General features: G+C 35.9%; 2 protein-coding genes across 2 annotated transcripts in view; both read right to left on the bottom strand.

Annotated features, from left to right (window-relative positions):
* CaBP1 (Protein disulfide-isomerase A6 homolog CaBP1) overlaps positions 1-1458 on the bottom strand; it is a 4122-nt gene extending 2664 nt beyond the window's left edge. Inside the window, exons 1-3 of the mRNA XM_018504726.1 lie at positions 1303-1458; positions 820-1013; positions 282-506 (exon numbers count right to left, since the gene is read on the bottom strand). Coding sequence (XP_018360228.1) covers positions 282-506; positions 820-1013; positions 1303-1366 — 483 coding nt within the window. The 5' untranslated portion in view covers positions 1367-1458. The remainder of the gene's footprint in view (positions 1-281; positions 507-819; positions 1014-1302) is intronic.
* Positions 1459-2485: 1027 nt separating this feature from the next.
* Positions 2486-21209, bottom strand: part of LOC108759324 (uncharacterized) — a 32179-nt gene continuing 13455 nt past the window's right edge. The window contains exons 3-10 of the mRNA XM_018504689.1: positions 13010-13198; positions 12440-12781; positions 11767-12089; positions 5890-10468; positions 5158-5403; positions 4237-4463; positions 3680-3860; positions 2486-3462 (exon numbers count right to left, since the gene is read on the bottom strand). Of these exons, the coding sequence (XP_018360191.1) occupies positions 3187-3462; positions 3680-3860; positions 4237-4463; positions 5158-5403; positions 5890-10468; positions 11767-12089; positions 12440-12781; positions 13010-13198 (6363 nt within the window). The 3' untranslated portion in view covers positions 2486-3186. The remainder of the gene's footprint in view (positions 3463-3679; positions 3861-4236; positions 4464-5157; positions 5404-5889; positions 10469-11766; positions 12090-12439; positions 12782-13009; positions 13199-21209) is intronic.

Consider the following 21209-nt stretch of genomic DNA (forward strand, 5'->3'; position numbering starts at 1 on the left):
AAATTTAACTTTTAATTTTTCAATTACTTTTTTTTATTAACTTAACTTTTAATTCAATTAATTTCATTATACATTAACTTGTATTTTAACTAAGTTAAATTTTCAAGGTTGTTAACTTTAACTTAACTTAGTTAAAAGAAAAAAGTAACTTACCCAACCCTGCTATTTAGTAATTTGCATGCCAGGAAATTATCTTTTCTATTTATGTACAAAATTATGTACTCTATTTCAATACTCTTCGTAAAAAATCTAGGGCTAGTCATATTCAAATTATAATTTACCTTGGATTCACCTCCCGAAGTTTTACCACCTAACACTTTTCGAACTTTTTGACTAGCAGCATTTAACGCAGCATCAACAATGCCAACTGCACTTCTCGGACCATTGTAGTCTTCCGGCTTTTTGTCAAGTCCGAATATCTTGATTGTTGGGAAACCACGAACGCCGTATTTACTTCCCAGAGATTTGTGTTCATCAGCATTTACCGCGCCAACTTTTACAACACCCTGTTAGGATAAGTTAAAGGTATATGTAACAAATGAGCAAAAAAAGCCATATCTGGTCAGTCAAAGAAAGATTTTAACGCTTATTATTTTTTGTGTAAATTTTATCATTTTTAATTCAAATAAAACTGTAAAATTCATACAAAATATTATTAGGCACCAAGATCTGCTTTTATTGGATATCATTTTCTTTACTCATTTGTATTGAACATTTCCTAGTTGATTTACTTAATATTATTTAAAGATATATGTATGTATGTTCACATGTATGCTTCGTATATATATTTATATAGAAAAATTAAATATGACGAGTCACCTTTAATGCAGTAGCTGCTTTGTCATACTCCGGCGTCAACTGTTGACAGTGTCCACACCATGGCGCATAGAATTCAACCACCCAGATGTGATCACTATTTAACACTAAATTATCAAAATTATTTGGCCTAAGATCAACGACGGCTGAATTGGACGCGTACATGCAGTTTGCTCCAGCGACTAACAGAAGGACACCTGCAAGGAGAAAAGTATGCAAACAAGATGTATGGTCCATAGGAAGACGTGTGTCCAAATTTACGTATTTAAACGCTATTTAAGGTACGCGGACAGGCTGTGTGGGAGCATAGGAGAATGATGACGTTTCTCTCGCGGAATGGGTCTCGAGGAGACACTTGTTGCGATGTCGTTCACACAGAACTCCAGCGATATCACCGGAATTCGTGGCAACGTCAAGAGCTATCAATGTCGCCGATAACCGGCGTCCTGCGCTGATAATTCGGCGAAACGTACGCACGTGACTTACCTAAGAGCCTCGACATTATTCCGTGGATTGTACAAGCGACTTGAGACATTGCACCAGAAGTCATTCACATCCGCCGAGAGTCGCAGCGAGGTGAACGAGCGCGCTACACCACCTCCGCACAATGCTCCGACCGCTCTGACGTTCGCCCAGTTGCGCTAGCGGCATCCCGGCCGCTGACAAGCGACTTTTCGTGGACTATTCCGATTGGCTCGCCGCCGTTTCACAAGTCTTCGATGTATCGCGATGTATCAAATCGCGAGCAAAACGCGCGTGCAGATTTGAATTACTCGTCGCATTTTCCTTTCCTTACTATTTTCGATATCCGATTGAAAATTTTCTTCGTGAAACTCTCACGCGAAAAAATCTGAGAAATTCTTTAAAAAGTTATTAAAATTAATTAGAAGTGCTAAAAAATTCTAAAATTTACATAAAAATTCTGAGAAAAATTTTTATCAGAGAATGTAGGTTATAATTTAGTTTAGTACATAAAAAATGTTATTAAAGGTACTTTATGAGTGTATTTGTATTGTATTTTCGCGTAATGTTTTAATTTAAGAAAAGAGATAAGGAGATTATTCAGATTATTCGTTTGTCTGAGAGATTCGATAATTATAGAGTATGTAAAATTAAAAAAAAGATTGTCACAAATCTTGAAAATTATATTAAAGACATATTAATCACGAAATTTGAAAATTATATTAGAGAATGTAGTATATTTAAATTACTATCTGAAAAAATAGTTAGAAATATAATTTAAGAAAAGTTGAGAGTTACAAGTCTTGAAAGTTATATTAAAAAATGTAATACATTCACAGACTACTTTATTATAAACTGCATAATAAATAAAAGAAAATATTTAATTTTAATTTAATTTAAAAAAGCGACATTATATATGTTGTTATGTAATAATCGCAATTTGTATAATAAATGATTTGCAAGAAAAAGTAATAATTCGAATATTACATATATGATAAATATTTTTGTTAAATAATGTATAGAAATAAAAACATTAAATCGTAATTTCTCTAATTATAACACTGTAGAATATAATATTATTATGTAAATAAAATAATTGTTTTCAATTTTTTGAGAATTAAGTGATCGACTGAAATTTAAAATAGAATCGTACAATTCGTTGTCTCATGTGTTATGAAAAAAATTACGATTTTTGCTCACCCTCATATTTATGCTATATATAATATATTTCCTTCATGTACATTATATCGGCGCATCTTTTTACATCTTTATTTGTATATAATCCTTGCGGTTATAAAAATGCATTTAATTACGAAATGAGTATAAAAATTCATTTGATAAAAAATTTTATCGATAGTTATTCAAAGCTCCAGCTTCTAGGCGATAATATCACGAATAAAAAGCGATATTCGTCAGCGGCATACCTACTTTAAATATCAATGATTATTGCTGTCATATTCGATCACTTCAAATTTGTCGACCACTTACGACATGCCGTTAGTTCACATATAGATAATCTTTTTTATTATTAATATTATTTTCGTTTGCTTCACTCGTTTCAATAAACGTCATAATATTTCAAATCATGTAATTACGTTCCAATCCATGAATCTATTTCTGTGCTGTTCTTAATAAAATTTGAAATAATGTAGAAACAAGTTTTTCAAATTTTCTATCGAATCTTTTATTTACATTTCAACATTATAGGCGTGAAGCAGACGAAAATTTCGAAATGAAGTAAGGTCGCAATTCGCGTACGAGACGGAAGGGAGTGTTACACTTGTAAATCGGCGGAAAAGAAACGAGGGGAAGAGAGTCGCTTAAAAAAAATGAACGCTATTTAGGAGTATAAGATTTTTCTTCGCAGAGAGGCTGGGAAAAGCCTGAGTGTTCTCCGCGACTTCCTCTTTAGCGTCTCGCCCTCGGTGCATGCGTTTGCTTCTTGTCATGCATACGCTTGCAAATCGGAATGTGCCGCTCCGCGGCGGACCGATTGAACTTCCTGCCACAGTGCTCACACTGGATGTAATCGCTGGTATCGCTGGGCGGCGGTGGCGGCAGATCGCTCAAATTTTCACCTGCCGCCAATCGTGCCTGCGTCTCCCTTGCGTAGCGGATCGCGTTGATAAATTCCTCGTGCTTGCGCCGCCAGTCCGGTTTGGTTTCCGGCTTCTTCGTTTTCGTCTGAAAACAGTATAAAACAGTATAAGTGCTGTTATTCTCCTTGAAGAAAACAAGCTTGGATTGAATCAAGTTTCGGCCTTCACAACATAAATTGGATAAATAATTCATTGGACTAATTCATTTTATGTATTAAAATTTGATATTACTGATGTTATCGAAAAATTATAACTTTCAGTCATCAATCCTTTTCGAAGAAATTCTATTTCTTAATACCGACCTCTCGTTTAGTGAAGCCTTTCTTAACGAAAGGCTCGAGTTCGGTTCCTCTGACTCGGTTCATCACCGGATCAAACTGCTTCCTCTTCTTGGTTGCCGTTTTCATGCAGATCTCTTCGTGAAGATCGATTCGATTCTGTGCAAAGCTACGTCCGCATGTTTTACACTTTACCAAGCCCTTCCTGTTATCAATTAATAACGCGAATAATTTTATAAAGATTTTTTTTAAAGATTAATTTTAATCATTAATTTTTACGTCTGTATATTATTCAATATTAAGAAATGATACGAGAGAGAGAGAGAGAGAGAGAGAGAGAGTTTTTTTTAAGTTCTTATTTTTTTCTAATATTTTATAATAGAAATTATATTAAATTCTATAAAAATAACGTCATGTTCACGTTTCATAACTGTTACTGCTGCTTATCAAAGTGGCATTTCTTCTCTGGTACAAATATAAATTATAAAAATTATAATTTTAATGATAATTTATATGTACTTTTATTTGACATAAATTATTATTTTCTAATAAAACATACAGAGATTACTAGAAAAACTTACGTGTCGTTAGTTGCATCTTCGTTGAAACTTGACGAGTTTGCAAGTTTGCCACTACTGGAAGAAGGTTTTTCTATAGTTTTACCTCTACTTTTACCACCTCCTTTCCCTATTCCTTTTCCTCTTTCACTTTCCATTCTACTTTTCGCACTGGAATCTTGAATTAAGTTAACACTGGAATTCGACGATGAGGTCGGCCGGTCTGAAGCACTGGAAGCTGTCTGTTGTTTCTGCAAATAAATAGGATTGTACGTATAAATTGCATGAACAAATATGAACTGCATAAAAACATACATCTATATATATATATTTATATTTGAATTTATATTTAAATACACCTTGAAACGTACGCATTATGTAAAATTTTTTTTATTATATAATTTGTTTTTCAATAGCGAAATAACAATTTAGGTTAACATATAATTATACCTTGTATAATTTAATTTAAATTTATTAATTGCCCTCATGAGTTCTTTCTTCCGAATCCAGCAATTAATATGCGAGTTTTCTTTTGATTTTTTGGCAGATCATATCTGCCAATTGACTCTGATTGCAATTGTTTGGGAAATAAATTGCACGACCGTGAGAAGATTATAGAAGTATGATTAATATTCGTTTTGCGCCAGACTGGTGTGTTCTCATTGCTAATTTATTTAAAATACATAAAATTTAATATTAACATATGTGTTAATATTAAAGAATGTTTTTAGACTTGTGCGGATTTTAGTTTGATTTATACAAGAGAGCAGCATGAAGTAAGCTATATTTTACGTTATTGCATTTGTAGCGATCAATTTCAACGATACGAAAATCTAATAAAAATGGATTATTTCACACAGCACCACTTGGCTCATGCAATAAAAATAATAAAATAAAAAACATTCGTATATCGAATTTTAACAAAAGAAAAAAAATCACTCTTACGTCGTTAAAAGATTTCTTCATCGGTGATTTTTTCGACATCGTGTCGTCTTCTTTCGATGATCGATCGTCGAAGTCGACCATGAAGGCGTCGGATTTCTTCGTTGATTCATTCGGCGAACCGTTTTGGAGAACGACGCCGTCAACTGTATCGATCGTTCCGGTTACCTTACTCCTGCTCGAACCCACACCTTTTGTTGATCTTCTCGAAGGTTTCGCTTCTTGATTCCTCGATTCTGCACGCTGATTCTGTTTTCATAATTACAATTTAATGAAAATAGTTAATCTGTAAAAAAATTTAATAGCCTATAACGAATAAAAGTTGCGTTTTACTATGTATAGTATAAGAAACAAAAAAAAATAACAGGTAGAAGCAAAAATATTTAAATAAATAAAAAGAAGGGAATAGGATGTTATAAAATTACCTTCATTACAAGGCAATCTTTAATGATTTAATTGATTTAACCCTTCGACTATATATTGAACCCCACTTAATTCTAAAAATCTTTGTCAAATTATTCAATTTTCTTACACATCTGCAAAGGGGATTATTTTTATTAAAATATACTTAATATTCATCCTTTTTTATATGAATTATGTCATTTTGGTTCTCCTTGAAATTAATTAATATCTTTTAATTAGCATCCGTTAAATGGGCTTTACAAACCCAGCGTTACAAATTTTGGTATCAGCTTCGGAAGATTAAGTGATTAGTGATTTTTTAATAGTACTCACCGTAGGGGCAACATCAGGACTTTTTGAGGGGGATGAAGGAGTGCTTCCTCTTGTCGTTCGCGCATTTATTTCGCGCTGCTTTGTCGCAGCTACATCGGGACTCGGGCTCTTCGTGATCCTGGATACACAGGATTTAATTTTAGTCAGTCTCGCGGGATCGGTCCTGTTTTTTGCTGCATCGATTGCGGGACTCGATCTCTTCGCATCGACATTCTCTCGCGAGGCCGAACGCTGATTTGCAATCGCTGACCTCGATTCTTCCGTAGTGACTGATTTATTTTGTTCGCTATCGATCAATTTTCGAATATCCTCGATGGACCGCAACGGCTTCACGGAAAACGTAAACGTTTCTTCCGACTCTTTCGCAATGTCGCGATCGAGACTTTTGGAAGACCTTATGTTTGAGACTGTTTCGTCTTTACGAAATCTTATATTTACGAAAGAACAATTCTCATCCTTACGCGCTTTTGTGCAACTCAATTTTGGCCGTTCTTCTTGAACCTCTTTCTCTGAATCGGATTCAAACAATCGCCGCTTGCACGCTGGTGATTGAATTTTCGTAGATCTCTGTTTGCTTTCAATGGAACTTCCAAATCTTGTTGGCCTCTTAGAGGAACGAGTCTCCTTTTTGAGAATCCTTAAATCACTTTTACGCGCGACGTTTTTAGTTTTCAGATTTTTACCAATTGGAGATTTCAGCGTCGATTTTAAAATCGTATGATCCGTTACTTTACGAGAAGGGACTGTCGTTCCTTTCGAATCGATTGATTTTTTAACAACTTTTGTTTGCACGTCCATCGTTTGCAAGGAGATCTCTGGAGATGCCTGGAAGTTCGTCAAACTTGAACATTCAAATTCCGCGCCTATGGAATCAAATCGTCTCAACGCTGATTCCACAGAGTCCATCCTTTCGAGATCTTTTTTATATTTGCCCTCGCATTGAGTTTTGGAAAATTCACTTACGATATTCTTCGGTTCTGCGGTTTTACGTTTCACGCTCATTTTATTGAATTCCGCCAATTTATTCGCGACACTCTCGCGTCTGCGGTCTTCGACAGTGTACGTCGAAAATTTGAACGTGGAGCTTTGATCCGTTTTCGCTATGATATTCTGAGATGAGAAAATCTTCGGAGTGTAGATGCCACGAGAAATTTCAGCTGTTTTCCGTAAAGGTGAGACTCGCGGTGAAACCCTAGACTCTAAGTCGTGCCGCCTGCCACATTCTCCCGTCGGAGAAATCGTTTTCTTTGAAGTACTCGACTTCATCGGCGTAGTTTCGCGAAGGAAGACCCTTTTGCTTGTAATCCGATCAGCGGAGTTTGAGCGAATAATTTTGCTATAATCTTTGCTTCCTTTAGTCAAAGCAGTTTTGACTACCGTTTGATACTTTACGCCGATATCAACTTCATCTACCGATATATTTTTATCTTCATGTCTTTCTTTTCCCCGATTATATTTGTCGTTTGTAGACAAATTCCTGTCCTTCACAGCACCCTGTACTAGTCGCGCAGATCGTAAGCTTTGCGGTTGATCAAATTTTGTGCGTGCTCCTTTGGTCCTCCTCTCCGCGAAGTCGTACAAAATCGGCGAGACTGTATCGGGATATTTTCTCATCTTAGAAAAATCAGGAGATGTTACTTTCGGACTGCCAACTGCTCTACTTTCCGCAGAACGATTCCGCATGTAAATTGGAGATCGAGAACTCGCGCGCTGTTGGTCCTCACGTTTCGTGGATTGAGTCGCACTATATTTAACTTCATTTTTTGTGGATTGTTTCCGCATTTGAGAAGATATTTCATCTGTCCTGTTTCGATTTATGATACGCCGAGAACTTCCGCTCGTAGGACTGAAGCCGAGTTTATTCAAACTGATGCTTTTGTTCTCTCGACTGCTTTGACGACCCATGGATGTTTTTTCGGAGAGACCTCCCTTCGACTTGAAAACGCTTGATTCTAAAATGGACCCTCTCTCTCTATACGGTTTGCGAACGGGGTAGGTGATCGAGGTTTTGAATTTCGCTCCACTATTGAACGATTTCGTGTACGTTCCATCAAATTGTCGCTTCGATATTGGACTTGGCGCTTTTTGCAGTTTGTCGCGTTCAATACGATGATCCGTCATAGTAATCTCTTGAATGTCCATGTCAACTTCCGTCGGAGTGATACTTTTGCGAGAAAATTCTGGCGTAGCTCTTTTCCTACCTTCGATAGACGGTGATCTTGCTATTTGGAGAGACGAAGTTTTACATCGATTTTTCGATTGATTACCTCTTGCGGAGATTCGAACATTTGCGTTGCGTTTCGAAGGCGATTGACGAATCGAGCGCTGTTTTCCATCTTGAGACTTCATAAATTTACGGACCAGACCTGCTGACTGGAAAATATTATCGAATTCCAAACCGTACTTGAGGTTTACGATCGAGCTGGACGATGTCGCGGAGGTCTCCGAGATTTTCGACGATCTGCGAGTTTCTGTAATATTGCTGAAAACGTCGGTTTTCTTCAAAGCCTTTTTCACTTCGTGTTTAGCAACTGAAGGACTTGAAGTATGTCCATCTTTCGTAAAACTATTCTTTTTATCAATCGGAGATTTTATAGGTCGCCTATAAGAAGTATCTGAACTGCGCTGATTTAATAAACTTTTGGTAGAATTTGATCTCGATCTTGGTTCTATCAACATCGTTGTAGCGGATTTTTCAGACTCTTTGCAGAAAAATTGTGGATTCGTGGAGCGTTTGTTGCGCATAATTTCAGACAATTTAAATCCGCCGTATTTCTGATCGATACTCGTAGTGATTGCAGATCGTTCCTTGGTCTTTCCGTTTAACAGTCTTGGAGTTGCGCTTCGCTTCGATACTCTTCGATCATATGACGATCTAGGTTCACCAACTTTGCGATCAATGCTCATAGTTGTACCAGATCGTTTGGATTCTCTACGAAAGAACTGCGGACTTGCGCTACGTCTTACGAATATTTTTCCATCGGATGTCAATGACTTATATCTATTACTTCTCGGATAAATTCTCGAAGTTTCCGCCTTTGTAGCTTCTCTCGAAAAGAATCGCGGACTTGTGTTTCGCTTGCTCCACTCGGACGATTTAGATCCGACAGTTTCTCGATCGGTACTCATAGCTGTTTCTGGTCGTTTGGATTCACGACGGAAATATTGCGGACTCGTGCTTTGTCTTGATGAAATTTCTCTGTCATTCCATATCGATGATTTGGATTCACTCGTTTTGCGAGATTGTTCAGATTCACTGAGAAAGAAACGCGGATTCTCGCTTTGCTTCATTACCATTTCATGATCGTATGACAGCGATTTAGATTCCCTAGTTGCACGATCGATACTTATAGTCGTAGCGGATCGTTCGGATTCTTTGCAGAAGAACTGCGGACTGATGCTTCGCCTTTTTAATAGTTTTTCTTCATATAATGATGATTTAGATGGAAGAGATTGTTGATGGAGACTTGTTTGAACTTTCTTCTGTTGGAAATCGGTCATATCTCGTTTCCTTATTCCTTTGCTCCACTCGGGCGATTTAGATTTGATAGTTTCTCGATCGGTACTCATAGCTGTTTCGGATCCTTTGGATTCACGACGGAAATATTGTGGACTTGTGCTTTGTCTTGACGAAATTCCTCTGTCATTCCATACTGGTGATTCAGATTCATTTGTTTTGCGAGATTGTTCAGATTTACTGAGAAAGAATCGCGGACTTTTGCTTCGTTTCATTACTATTTCATGATCATACAGCGACGATTTAGATTCGCTAGTTGCACGATCGATGCTCATAGTCGTGGCGGATCGTTCGGATTCTTTGCAGAAAAACTGCGGACTGGTGCTTCGCCTTTTTAATATTTTTTCTTCATACAATGGCGATTTAGATAAAGAAGATTGTCGGCCAAGACTCGTACTTGTTTGAACTTCTTTCCGATCAAAATTGGTATCTCGTTTTGTTGATGTTCCCTCGCTCCATTCGGACGATTTGGATCCAATAGTTTCTCGATCGGTACTCATAGCTGTTTCCGATCGTTTGGATTCAGAGAAATATTGCGAATTCATGCTTTGTTTTGACGAAATTTCTCTGCCATTCCATAAAGATGATTTAGATTCATTCGTTTTGCGAGATTCATTAAGAAAAAATGGAGTTCTACTTTGTTTTGTTGACGTTTCTTGATAGAATAATGGCGATCCGGATGAATCGGACTTTCGATCGATGCTCATAGTCGTGCCAGATCTTTTGGATTCTCTACAAAAAAACTGCGGACTCACGCTACGTCTTATGAATATTTTTCCGTCAGACGTCAATGACATGTATTCATTACGCCTGGGATAAATTCTCGAAGTGTCTTCTGCCTTTGCAGCTTCTCTTGTTAAGAAGCTTCGCGGACTCGTGCGTTGGCCGAGTGTCTCAGTATCCGAACTTTCCCGTCGTCTCGAACTCATTTCGCCAACTATGCGAGTTCTAGTCGGCAGGGGACTGTTTGTATTTTCGAGAATCCTTTGACTGCGCTCTGAGGTCAGGCTACTTCCGCTTCGCGTGCTGGTTGGGGAAGTTCCGGCGACCTCGCTCCGTACTCTAAGAACGCACAGTCGAGAAAGCAAATGTAAAACGGCTTTGAAGCGGAATCGCTAAAAGTGAGGCGTGCTTTTTCTTACAGCAATCGTCCTTATTTTTGGCCCAGCGCCCAAGCTAATTAGCGCTAGTTGTTTTTGTTTGTAGTGGACGTTGCGCTAGTTATATAGTTTTCTCTCAGCCCGGTGTTAAATCTGCCCCGCGTGAATTGCGGTTAAATGCGACGCGTACGATGATAATTAAGCTTGGATGGTTTTGCACGTTTCCTCGGATCGGAACAGAGGCACTTGTTCACTCGTTTGCATACTTAGATTAATCAAATTAATTACTCTTCTCCGAATGCTCATTTATGCAATACGATTCTGCCAAATTAGTTATCCACCGTCTGTCCTTTTTTTAATATTCGCTCTAGTTTATGGCGATAAGGCGGGGGTTAGATAAACATATTAGAACAAAAACGATCATGTGATATTATGCTCTTCCTCAGATCTCTTTTTCCTTTTGAAAACTCTTTGCGAGCACATTGTTAGCGCAGTATATTTGTAATAGTCGAGGATAGCGATTGCAACTACGTGGCATGTAAATTAATTCTGGTAAGCAGCGGCAATTTGTTAGCGATTGTCGATGATCGAGATTCACAATTATTTATACAGCTACGTAAATAATAGATGTAGATCTATATTTTTACACTTCACTTTTACCGATAAATACGCGCATTTATCTTATAATTTATGTTGCAAGATATCTGCAAAAGGTCGATGCTAAACTTATACAATATATTAATGAGATTGAATAGATATTTAAAGATTTAAGAGTAGAATGCATTTACTGCTATTTCTAGTACAGTAGAAATATTCGAAAGAGTTCAACAGTCATTAGTTTGATAAATTGAAGCCTACATTCTTTTAGAAGAAAGAATGCAAACTTTCATTCATAGAACTAATAATTGTTGAAATTTTTCAAGTACTTTTACTGTACTAGAAGTAATAGTAAATGCATTCTGCTCGTAAATCTTTAAACGTTTAAACGTTTAATATGAATATTTCTACCTACTTGACCTTATTAGTTATTAACACGTTGTGCAAGTTTGGTATCGACCTTTGCGGACAGAGTGTACCAATATAGAAACCCAAAAATAAATGCGCACATTTATCAATAAAAGTAAAGTATTAGAATACGGGCTTTAATTTTTAATTTCAGGGATGTCATAACACATTAAAAAGTGATCTCTTTAATATTATATTATTTCACTACTTTACTTACAATTTCAGTTTCAATAATAATATGAGAAACGTTCTTACCTGGAATTGGATTTTGTCGGAATCACTTGTTCCGATCGCTTTCTTATCACCGTATTGGTCGAAGTCGCCTGTTTCGGCATGTTACTTCTTTTCGCGTTCGCGTTCTTGAATCGTTCGAGTCGTTCTTCCGCTTGAGACAATTTCTTCGTAACGTTCCTCTTCGAGAGCTTCTCGGGTACATCCACCATGAGGTATTCCGGAAACTCCTCGCTCTCCAAATCGTTCCTCACGCGATGCTTCAGAGTCTCGTCGAACCCCATTAGATGAATCTTCGCCATCATACGATTTCTCTCTACCGTCTCCTGATCCAACGCTTCTTCTTGCTGCATACAAGATATTAACACACAGATAATAAAAAAATAACAATATTCCTGAATCGTGCTCAGCAGAGTAACTGCTGCTTTGAATAAAATTATATACTCAAGGGAATACTTTTTCCAACTCTTTTAATTTTAATTTTGTGATTTTAGATATACACCGAGAAAACTGTCTGGTCGAATTAATTAGAATTCTAATTGAAAATAGACGAATCAGAATTTTCTGATTAAATCTATTAAAATTCTAGTTGAGATAAGGACTTGTTTCCTAAAAGATTTCAGAAAAATTGTTTTATGTAGGACGCAACATGAAATTGAAGATTAAGCAAAGTATTGACATTTCACGCACAACCGACCTCATTATCAGCTTCGTGACGATAATGTCCATTGGCGATGCGATTCTCGACACCGTACTCGTCCTCATCATCATGACGACGTATGGACGGGCCAAACGACTCGCGAACGATCTCTTCATGGTAAGAAACAACAGGCTTGCCGCCGTTAACGTTGCTGTTAACGTCCGCGCGCGACACGCGTTTCACAGACTGTCGATTCACCGTCACATTACCATTCCTCTGCGACGCCACGTCGTTTGTATTCGCTTGCTTTCGCAACTTGTTCTCAAGCGGTTCCAGCGGGTAGCTTCTGTCGATTCCCTTCACGGTAGTCTGCCGTCTCTCGTCGAACATTTGCCTCACCTGTACGATAATTAAGCTCGAACAATTGTTAAAGATTTCAAACGAGAAATTATACTCGAGATAGTCTAAATTTGCAATTAAAAATTGCATTCCCATTTCTTCGCGAAAGAAATAAAAAAATGGCATTTATAACATTTCTAAAATTGCTTCGAGAAATAAATCAATAAGCAACAAAACAAATGATTTATAGTATAAGTAGTAAACCAACTTGCTGACTTTTTCACTTACCTTACCACCTTGCGAGGTCGAGGTCGTATGGGACGCCGTCGTTGTCGTTGATGCGGTTCTGATCGGGCCGGAACCGTTGGAACCGGCGCTACTCCGCTGTACGACCTGATAGGCTCTCTGCTGTTGCTGGTCGTATAGCTGCAGCAGCTTCTGCTCCTTCTCCTGCAGCTGTTTCTGCTGGAAGCGAGCCTGTGTCACGGGATAATTCGCTTTGAGCATCGGCGTGTCACCGCGCAGAAATGCGGGCCGACGTTGCTCGCGGTTGGAACGTCGGCTCGCATGCGAGGGGTGCATGGTATCGCGGCAAGCTCTACTGCAGGCTATAGGAACGACGATGCACATACAGGCACCGGCGCTGCCTCATCGATTCACCTTTAACCTACATACGAGGGGGGTTAGTAAACTCATTATTATGCTAAAGCAGCTCGTTCGTCTCTTAACCCTGCGCCGCCCCGACGCTTTGGCTCTTTTACTCCCGAGGTGTATATTATTAAAGGTACTACTCTTGATTGTAGAGTTGTAAACTCGCGCGATTATGTAGTCGCGTGTTAAAAAGATAAGGTCCCAATTGCATTTATGAAACGAGTTGGCAAAAAAATAGATTCGTGCTGCTATTCGTTCTGTAAATTGGAATTGATTTTTTTTACAATTGTATTGATTTAATTATAATCGTATATTGGAAAAAGAAAGATTTTTCCGATGGGGAAACTATAGATTTAAAAAATGTGATAATACAGCATTTGAAATATACATTTTCATTGAATATTGTAAAGAAGTAAATTAAAATGGAACGATATTTCTTCAATACAGAAAGAACGGTTTTGCTATGTAACAATTTAGCTAAATACAGAATTAAAAATAGTTTTGTTGTATCATCAAAATAATTAAAGCACTCAAACTGGTTACTAGTATGTCAAAACTTTTTGCAGCATTATTTTAATGGTTCAACAAAATTAATTTCAGATCTATATCTATCTAAATTTGTAGATACTTGAGCAAAATCGTTCTTTCCGTGAAGGTTTAATAATTTTGTTGTTCTTTCAATAAAAAAAAACTATATTTTTATGATATAACGGCCTAAAATATTTGTAACGATTGAAATTTTGTATAACCGTTTTGGAAATAATGGAACAAGGATCAACTGCGGTTTAATAATCATGTACCTCCTAATTGCATATCCCTTCGATGATTGCATCGGCAATCAGCCGCGCCACTAATTGATTCATTCCTAATGAACCCGCCATATTGGACACTTTGCCTCTGTATACCATGCAGTTACAAGCGTAAACTCGTAAATTCAGCGCAAAGATCATTGATAATAATAATGTATTAATTGAATTTACATTCATAATTTTATAACTGGCAAATATGGTAGAAAATTTTTAGATGTATAAACTGCATTAAGGTGAATTATATTGAATTCTAGATAACCATCTTACAATATGTATATTTATTTAATGTTAGATTAATTCAGTATTGTAAAGCGAAAATACTTTCCAGGTATAGGAAATAAATTCCCTAACCACAGAGAGTTAAATTGTATGCATTATTGACTGTATAATAGGATTACCATTATTTCTTTGACCCAATAAATACCTGTAATGTGTTGCATTAGTAAACGGTAATGCACACTCGCGAGATTATAATGATATGAATAGTAAATATGATAGCTATATTTTCATTGTATTCTAGTTAAATATAATTTAATAATGATTCAATCTGTTAATATAACTGATTGCTAATAAAGAAATGACAAAAAAGATAAAAGTAAATAAAAAGACTTAAATGGCTGGATAAAAATCTTTCAATGCCTATTAGAGCCGCGACACATAATTACATAATTTTATTGTTTATTAATAAATTGATTATTACACATAATATGCTGTGTCGGCTCTAATAGGCATTGAAAGATTTTTATTCAGATTATCTCTAGAGAGCCTTTATCTTTGCTCTATTGTTTAAATGGCTGGGTTAATTACTTGAAAATAGATAATATGCGAATTGCGCTTCAGAACTGCGCTCGTTATGTACATGCGATAGAAGCGCATGCGAGTGGTTTTTAGGAAGGATCGTGAATTGGGTGTCGATTTAAATCGCCTGGGCGCACGCGGACTACCCGAGTTTCGTGAAGTCGACGACTCCGACATACATGACCGTATATAGAATAAGCGATGTTCCCGTTTCTCCTGTGTACCTCGCTTCGCAGTTTCTCCTTTTCCAACTTCAGGATACTGTCTTACGAAATGCATGACGTTGACCCGCTTTAATGATACGATCACCTACTTGCGTTACCTTTCCGTCTTCGTTAAAACGTGCTCATTAAATGATAATTTTGCACTGTATTGATACGGTGAGCCTGATTTAAAAAAATTTATGGTACTCATTCATTAAAGACGCAATTTGAAAAATTAAGAGAAACTAATAAATTTTGGACTGCGGTTATTTTTGTGTTCTCGGATCTTGTTGTATCTTGTGACACATTTACTTCATTTTTGAAATTTGTATTGAGCTTTTAAAATCAATATACCATAGTCTCCAAATTAGGAAACGTAGAGTCGTGTTCCTGAGCCGCCCATGATGTTTTCATGTCCATGGAGACTCCGCGAGCGCCCAGCTGTTGCGACCGGATATGCATTTCTCTTTGGGTTCTCAGTTCTTCCGAATGTCGTCAGTCTTGTGTTTGTCCTAAGAGATCCTCACACAAACTCTTTCACATTGAAAACTCAGGCACGATTTCATCCAATTACGAATCATTTATCTTAATTTTTTCAAGCAGTTCATAGATTCAGTTTTATAGAATTTGTTGGTTTGCAATTCACATTTTTAATTTGATTAAGTCATGTCTTTTAAACCTTTTAGAAAAATTTAGAAATGTAAAAACTACGTGCATGCACGACGTATGCCATTTTAGGTCTAATATAGAATTTCTAAAAAAAAAAGAAAATATATGAAAAGGAACTTTTTGCTAAAGTAGTCACACAAGCCTACTTGTACTGACGATAAATAGAGGTCGCAGTATGAGGCGATATGTCAAGTTCACAATTTCTTCTTCTCCAACTTCGCGAAAGAGAGAACTTACGTGTTTGAAGCAACTTTCAACGTTATTAAGGTTGCTTACCGATATCTTAAAAAATTTGCGTGCGATGAAAATACCTTCTCGATGTTATCTTCAAAACGTCTTTATATAAATAACTTTCTCTTATCGTGGCATGTTAACATCTTCTGCACTTAATAGATATATTTTAAATTATGTTATTCATACTATTGCAACAGATGCACACCTGCGCTGTCACGCAATGTATCTACTCCGTGAGTTAAATCCAAATTTAACTTTTTGAACGTGACGACGTGAACCTGTGATTTATTATCGTAGAAATTTGATAATCTCTGATCTCATTTAAATTTGCTTTAATTATAGGATAGATTAAGTAGAGTAATCTTATTATAAGATATAAGAATGGTCTTCTTAAATGGATAAAATTTTGCATTAACAAATGAGGACAAAATATAATTTTATTCTATTGAATTCATAATATCAAATTATATCCAATTGGGTTTACTTTTAATACTTTCTGTAAGTCGCTCACTGCTCTTACTGAATATATCATTATATTAATTAAATTGTTTAACAATAGAATTAAACAATTTAAGTAAAAAATCTATTATATTTGTGTGTGTGTGTGTGACTCAAATTTAATTTATGATTTATTAATCTATATATGTTAATATAGACGTTTTTACCTTACAAATTAACCACAGAAATGGATTGATTTACATTTTGACACACATCGAAATTAAAATGAACAAAATGTTATTTATTTCAAGCGATTGGATTACTATTACTTCTTTCATATTTAGCAGTATAGACTGTATACTTGAAAAGATATAACGTCAATTTTATGTTTCAGAATTAAACATTTTCATTTTTGATTACAATGTTCAAGCGTTTTTGCAGCATTTACATACTGTGATAGTTTATATTAGGTGTTAAACTTAACTCCTGCCGTTTTTCGTCTCCAAAATTGATTTGTTTCGAAGGGAAAATGAATGAATACCTTAATCAAAGTAATTTCCTCCATTTTCTACTTTATTATTAATTAATAATACTTTGATTAAGATATTTCCCTTCGAAACAAATCAATTTTGGAGACGGAAAACGGCAGGAATTAAGTTTAACACCTAATAATTTCCGGGATTTACTGGAATTTGTACTTGTTAAAATGAATCTATCGAGGGTAATACTTCGTTAAATCGATACGGTCGCGATAACGAGTAGGCACACAGAAACAACGTACAAAGTGATTCGATTTCATATTTTAGCGTAAGTGATATTTTCGCGAAAGATAATGTCGCAGTGCGATACGTGTATCGTTCCCCAATGTAAAATCGCGATCTAACACTCGTGCAAATTTGCACGCGTGCAAAACACGACAGCATACACACGCGTTCAATGTCAACACCAACCGGTAAAACGCATGTACGATACCACCGCGAGCACGCGCGAGCGCAGTCGAACGTTTTCATAGATGATCGCGTGGTTAATCGCGAAATGATTAATTTCGCGAAAGTTACCGAATACGGATTAGCCCGGGATGGATAGTTTAATAATGAGTACAAACGCGCACATTGCAACGCCGATAGGACCGCAGCACTGTGAGTGTTACCATCACAACTGTGTTGTTACAAACTACAGCGTGCTGACATCGCGAAGCACAGGGCGCATGTCCGACTAATGTCAGCTATCCACCCTTACGACAGTGGATGATAGCCACCACTACCGTTGGGCGGACGATCGAAAAGGCACCCATGTACACATGACCGAGTCCCAAGTGTCGATTTACATCGATTCGCTTTAATAGTTTAATAGTTTCTTTCCGCTCCTACCTTTGCGGTCGGTGACGTAATCAAGAAAAGAGCGGCTAGACGTACAGAATCTCCAATATACAAGCGCGCGGATTTATGTACAGGATACAAGTTGCGTAAAACGTGACGTATTGCATGCTCTAGTGCGATACTAAAACGCTTTTAAGGAAAGCTTAAATGATATTTTAATAATACATTTACGATAACGATTTCTCCAAATAACGCGACGTGACGCCGACAGATTTTTAAACTAAATTAGATATAATAAATATATCTAATTTCATTTAAAATATATCGTCACACTTTTATAATTTTGTATTAACATGCAATGTTTTCAAATTTCTTGTTTAAATTATTTCAACATTTAATACCAAATTAAAACAACTTTCTCTTTCTCTCTTTTCTTTTTTAAAAAATAATACATTAAGATACATAATGATATAGATATATATAATATTTTTTAAAAATAAGTTATTACACTAAGAAAAATGTTTTGTTATATAAATTAAAATTTTGCTGTAACAGCAATAAATATTTATAAAAATGTATTAAACGAGAATGTTTGGCTATACTAATAAAACTGTTTAGTGTTGACGTAAATAAATACTTTTGAATTCACAACAGCTGAAAAATATTAAGCAAAAGAAACTAAATTTTTTGTTATAAAAACAAAATTGCTGTTAAAAATGTTAATTTTGTTTAAAGCATTAAATTTTTTTTCCTAGTAATAATAAAGTTGGTTCGTCACGGAATATTACAGTCTTTACAGTCATGGTAAGTTTAATCGCGTGGTGTAAATCGTGCTCTCAAAGAACTCAAGACAGTTTATCGATGTTACTTGGAAATTTCACAGAAGTACAAAGTTCAAGGTTGAAAAAAGTAATGGAAGTGATCCTAGAAATTGATATAAACGAGTCATGTGTTTGTCAGTTGATTTATCAAGATTTATTACTTCCTTGTCACTTTCATAGACTTGGCTCGCCAACGTGAAAAATTGACCGTTCGGACGAGTTAATGTCAATTTGCATCAATAAGGTAAACATTATCGCAGCTGCATCTCGCATCGAGTGATGAGTAATTTTATTTGCCAAATAGAAGTCGACAATCTACTATAAAAACTAATTGTATTGGACGTTTTAAAATTTCAATCGTAGGCGTTCTACTTGTCGCGCGGCATAGAAATTATATTCTATAAGATTATATTCTATGCCGTGGGAAGTTGTCTACAGCTGCTGAATATTTTTGTAAACCATGTCCTATTTTAAATTTAATAGCGCTGCTCCGTGCACTTGGTCAGGAATAGAATTCTAGGAAAAATCGTTGTAATGCTTCTGGGGAAGCACTTCATTCGCGTGCCTATCAAGTTCGTAACGTATTGCTGCGTCATATTACTGCAAATAAAAAAAGGGAAGGAAAAAAGATTCACCTAGCTAGCGTCACTTTGATTTCACCGCTGAGTTCTGCCTTTCGCGTAGAATTACGTTTCCGCTGGGAAACGGCGCAAGCTGCCGTGAAAATTGGCTTCGCAGGAGAAAACACGCTTCCCTCTTAAAAATATCAATATAACACGTAGTTTGCAAAAGGATATACAATGTGAAACACAACTCTTTTGAGAGGAGATAAATGGTGAACCAACTGCTCTACAATGTTGATTGCAAACGAATTTATAACCATTTTGTTGCAAGTGAAAAAATGCTTATCTCGTTTTTGTAATAAAATTGTTAATCTTCTCACCATATTCGATAAAATTTTTTTAAATGCTTGATATTGCCATAATGAGTACAATAAGTATTTACACAGAAAAGATATCTTAAAAGAAAAACCTTATTTTTAAAAAGTACATATTAATTTGCAATTTGTTAACAAAGAATAAAATATATTGTATATTTTTCAAAATTATTTTACTTGAAAAGATGTGTAATGATTAAAATATATCATTTTAAAAATAAGCGAAAATAAAAAATTCTATTATTTAGACATACCAAAAGTATTCAAACATACTCATCATATACAATTTTTAATTAATGTTTATTTTCTACAACTAAAATTTTTTCTGTGCGAATTTTTGCACTGTATATTAATACAGTGCAAAAATAATATTTCTTTATCATTGTATAATTTATTTAAAGAATCTGAATTGCTGAGAGTCAAAGTACCATATTCTTTTATGGTTAATTTTAATTTAAATAGCCATAAACGGAATCGTGTTGTACAAATTTCCGTAGATTAAACTTCAATTAACTCTCGATAATCAAATTTTTTTTTGCTTCCAAGTCCTCTTCCCTCGCTACTTCATAAATGTAACGTCAACGCGCGACAGAATACGGCCAAGTAATTTCCATATATCCGATTGCGTCGTTTGACGTGCAGGGTTACAGTGGCTACATAGTCGTTATTTGGAGAATTATCTATTTATACGTTTGTACCTCGGATGACTCTCTCTTCCCCCTCCCTCTATCCCTTTCGAAATATTGATCCCGCGGGACACCCGCTGCCGAACGTCACGTTTGAAAACGAGGTTACGACAAATACAAAATTTATTGCTCGCCAGAGGAAGAAGGACAAGGAGGGAAACCGTGGAAATGCTGGGTGCAGGTACTACACTCGCGATTACGGCGCTCGGCAGACCGAGACCTAATCATTTCGCGCGACCGACGACGATGCTCCCAAGAAACCTTGAACTTTGTATTTCGTCGAAGACAAATCGAATTTTCGCGTGCGACCATGCAAACTTTTTATGTACCTCATGTCGTATCGGCGTGGCATTTCTACGAAAGGGTATTCGATGCTGGTATAAGTTTGGAATTAATTTCTCATTACAAACATGAAAAGTGGACTCCAATCGTCGCGATTTCGTCGAAAGATATTTTTACTTGTAATTCGTAATACAAATCTAGTCCCTACGTCTATGTTGCATTGGTTCCGATCCCTGCTTTAAAAATGCACTATTCGCAGCAATGAAAATTAAAGATGTATCAGGTGTATAATAATCTCTGCAAAAAGTGACCGAAATTAAAAATTTATACTTTCCATACAAAAGTGAATGTCATTAACTCATGAAAGTTTAATAGGGTCAATATTTATATATTTAACAATATAATTTTATACTTTAAATACGAATTTTTTTTATCTTAGTTATTTTTAAAAAATATATCTACTTTTTACTGAAATGATTTTCGATCCAGATTCTAAATCGCTATTTTTGTATTTAGGGTAAACTCGGGTATGATGGCCATAATTTTTTAAAATGCAAAAACCATACATTTATTCTTGTTACTTTTTAACAATATTTGGGATATTACTTTCACTGAAGCTTAAAGTAACAAATAATATCGAA

The sequence above is a fragment of the Trachymyrmex cornetzi genome, unplaced genomic scaffold (assembly GCF_001594075.2).
Source record: "Trachymyrmex cornetzi isolate Tcor2-1 unplaced genomic scaffold, Tcor1.1 scaffold18, whole genome shotgun sequence".
NCBI lineage: Eukaryota > Metazoa > Arthropoda > Insecta > Hymenoptera > Formicidae > Trachymyrmex > Trachymyrmex cornetzi.